Genomic DNA, 2,481 nt, shown 5'->3' on the forward strand with positions numbered 1-2,481 from the left:
CTAGCCCAGGGTTCTTCTGCTGCTCCTCAACCCACTTGTCTAGCCACCGTCTGCCGCTGATAGCTTGCAGAGTGTAGATGTAGACGGGGCCCTTATGCCTTGCAAACTGCCTACCTAATCTTCCGGGTGGGCCCTCTCCTGAAACAGGAGAACGTGTTGCTAGCTGCTGCAGCATGCCGGAGACGTGAGAAAGCGACCAACCGCAGCCACCGCTCGTTGTACTTTTCTTCGCACATGCAGAAGCCCTCTGTTGTTTTTCCTTTTTCTCTTCTTCCGCCGCATCACTTGCTGCAGTTTGCATCGTTTGCAACAGCTCTTGGAGCGACGAGGAGCGCTGAATCTCTTCACTGACAAGAGGGGAAACACTTGGACTCTCGAGGAGGTCCGAAGGATAAGCAGGACACGTATAAGCAGACCCCTTGCTGAAGTGGCTTGCGTAGGTCTCGCAGCTGCTAGGAGACAGAGTTTGTGTTGTATTAGGGGTTCCTGCCTTGGCGGAGTCCTGCTCAGAGCTGGCACAAGTTGAGTTCAGAGTAGTGGCTAGGCTTTCGTGTTCGGTGCTCTGAACGCAAGTCCCCTCCTGCGGTGTATCCTCTCCGCACGTTTTAAGAAGCTGCTGCTCTCTTTGATTTTGCGGTGGACAAGAGGCCCACAACGAGTGGTGCCGCAGAGGCCAGCAGCAGGAAGCAGCACTGGAGGCAGCAGCAACACGAGAGAGATCGGCTAGGAGGTTGTGCTGCTGCATCACCTGATTTCTCCTCCAGAGCATGCGAGAGAGCGCAACAGCCGCTGCAGTTGTAACCAAACCATTCATTGTCATATTTCGTTCCCTACAACCTGCAATAAGCCCTGATGTTAGATCCTCAGAGAGTCGCAGTGTCACCAGCCCAGTAAAGGCGGGATCTTCTGAAGGTTCTTCTTCTTTGTCTGCATGTGGCGCAGCAGCAACTGGTTTTCCTGCCTCCTGTTGCTGCTGCCTGGGAGAATCGCTAGCGCTGCTGTACACTTGCTGCCCAGCAGCAGGACTAGCAGCGCCAAGTGTTATTGCCTTTTCTCTGTATGCCTGGTATTCCAATCCCCGTGCTCTAAAGCGTCTAGAGGGGTAATAGCATGCGAAAGGGTTGCGGAGGGCCTTTAGGAGCTCCCCCTCCAGTAGGTACAGCTTTATATGGAGGTTGTGTCTGGGGCTCATCAGTGGTCTGAGCATGGTTATATAGGCCGTGACCGGAAACATTTCATTCAACGCCGGGGGCAGCACCGTCTTAGGAAGGAACAGGACGGGGTCATCGGTTTGACATTGCCTGTCTCGCGTCGTATCCTCTGAAGGGTATGCTGCCGCGCTGTCTACAGAACACGCAGACACTGCGGAGAGACGCCGGATGTAACACCATGTGTTTGCGGATGGAGATTCATAGGGACAACCGCTGTACTCCATTTCCCCGAAGGGGAGGATGCCCGTGCTCGTGCTGACTGCGCTGCTGCGACGCAAGTACGGGGCGCCAGCAGAGGCTGTTGAAGAGCTGCTGTTGCTGCTGCCTCTCCGCCAGCGGTAACTCGGACTTGTGAAGGCCGTCTGCGTTGCCACGCTGGAAAAACAGGGAGACGGAGTTGTTCCTGGATGTTGTTGCATCTGCTGCAGCTGCTGCTGTTGCTGCTGCTGCAAGTTGAGTTTCTGCTGCCGAGAATTCGGTAGGGGTTGAGAAGCAACTGCTGTCGCTGCTGTAAGAGCCTTGACCCGCGTCGCATACTCCGCGTAGACCTTTGCATTGCTGAGGACGATGACAGCTCTTAGCAGCTCATCCCAGAACTCTTTCCTGCTTACTCCATCCATTGCCGAATGGTGGAATACGCCAATTATATGGGTTCTAAAGCGCTTCCCTTTGCTGATGCTGCTGCTTTTGCTGCTGCTGCTGGTGCTGCTGCTGCTGGCGCTGCTGCTGCTGGTGCTGCTGCTGCTTTTTGGTCCGCCTAGGCTGCTCTGGAAATCGACTGAAGATGTGCGGGTTCTGTCAAGAGCCCGACTCACTTGCGAGGCCGTCGGGAGGGGTTGGCTGTTCTCATCAGCAGCAGGCACATCTTCTTTTGATGGCATCAGTCGTAGGCGCCATAATGGCCCTGCGTTATAAAGCAGATAACACTTAGCAGGAACCCCTATTCCCAGTGCTTGAATATTAGAAGCTCGTAGGACCGGTTAGGGCCCGGCAGTGCGGATCGAGGTTAACCCAGTTGACGCAAGGAACACCAGAAAGGCAGAAAGAGAAATGCCGGTATTAGAGTTTACGGAAGGCTGCTCGTTACTAACAGCGAAATGAAAACTACAACAAGGGTACGGGTACGCGACAAATGAATGTACCTCTAAGTGATTCATATCATAAACTCATACTATACTCTTGCGTCGAATTTTTCCTAGAAAAGCGTTATACTTCTGTGTTGTGTTTTGTTCAAGTGTTTTATAGGTTGAGGTAATACTTCTACGTTCTG

General features: G+C 53.4%; 1 protein-coding gene across 1 annotated transcript; it reads right to left on the minus strand.

The window, feature by feature from the left end:
* Positions 1-114: 114 nt before the first annotated feature.
* On the minus strand, positions 115-1,831 carry EMH_0082290 (uncharacterized protein; the record flags this gene model as incomplete). Its single annotated transcript, XM_013500503.1, has 2 exons — positions 115-138; positions 353-1,831. 2 exons carry the CDS (start codon positions 1,829-1,831, stop codon positions 115-117), a joined length of 1,503 nt encoding a protein of 500 aa, XP_013355957.1.
* Between the last annotated feature and the right edge of the window lie 650 nt (positions 1,832-2,481).

The sequence above is a fragment of the Eimeria mitis genome, genomic scaffold (genome assembly GCF_000499745.2).
Source record: "Eimeria mitis Houghton genomic scaffold, Emh_scaff5470, whole genome shotgun sequence".
NCBI classification, from domain to species: domain Eukaryota; phylum Apicomplexa; class Conoidasida; order Eucoccidiorida; family Eimeriidae; genus Eimeria; species Eimeria mitis.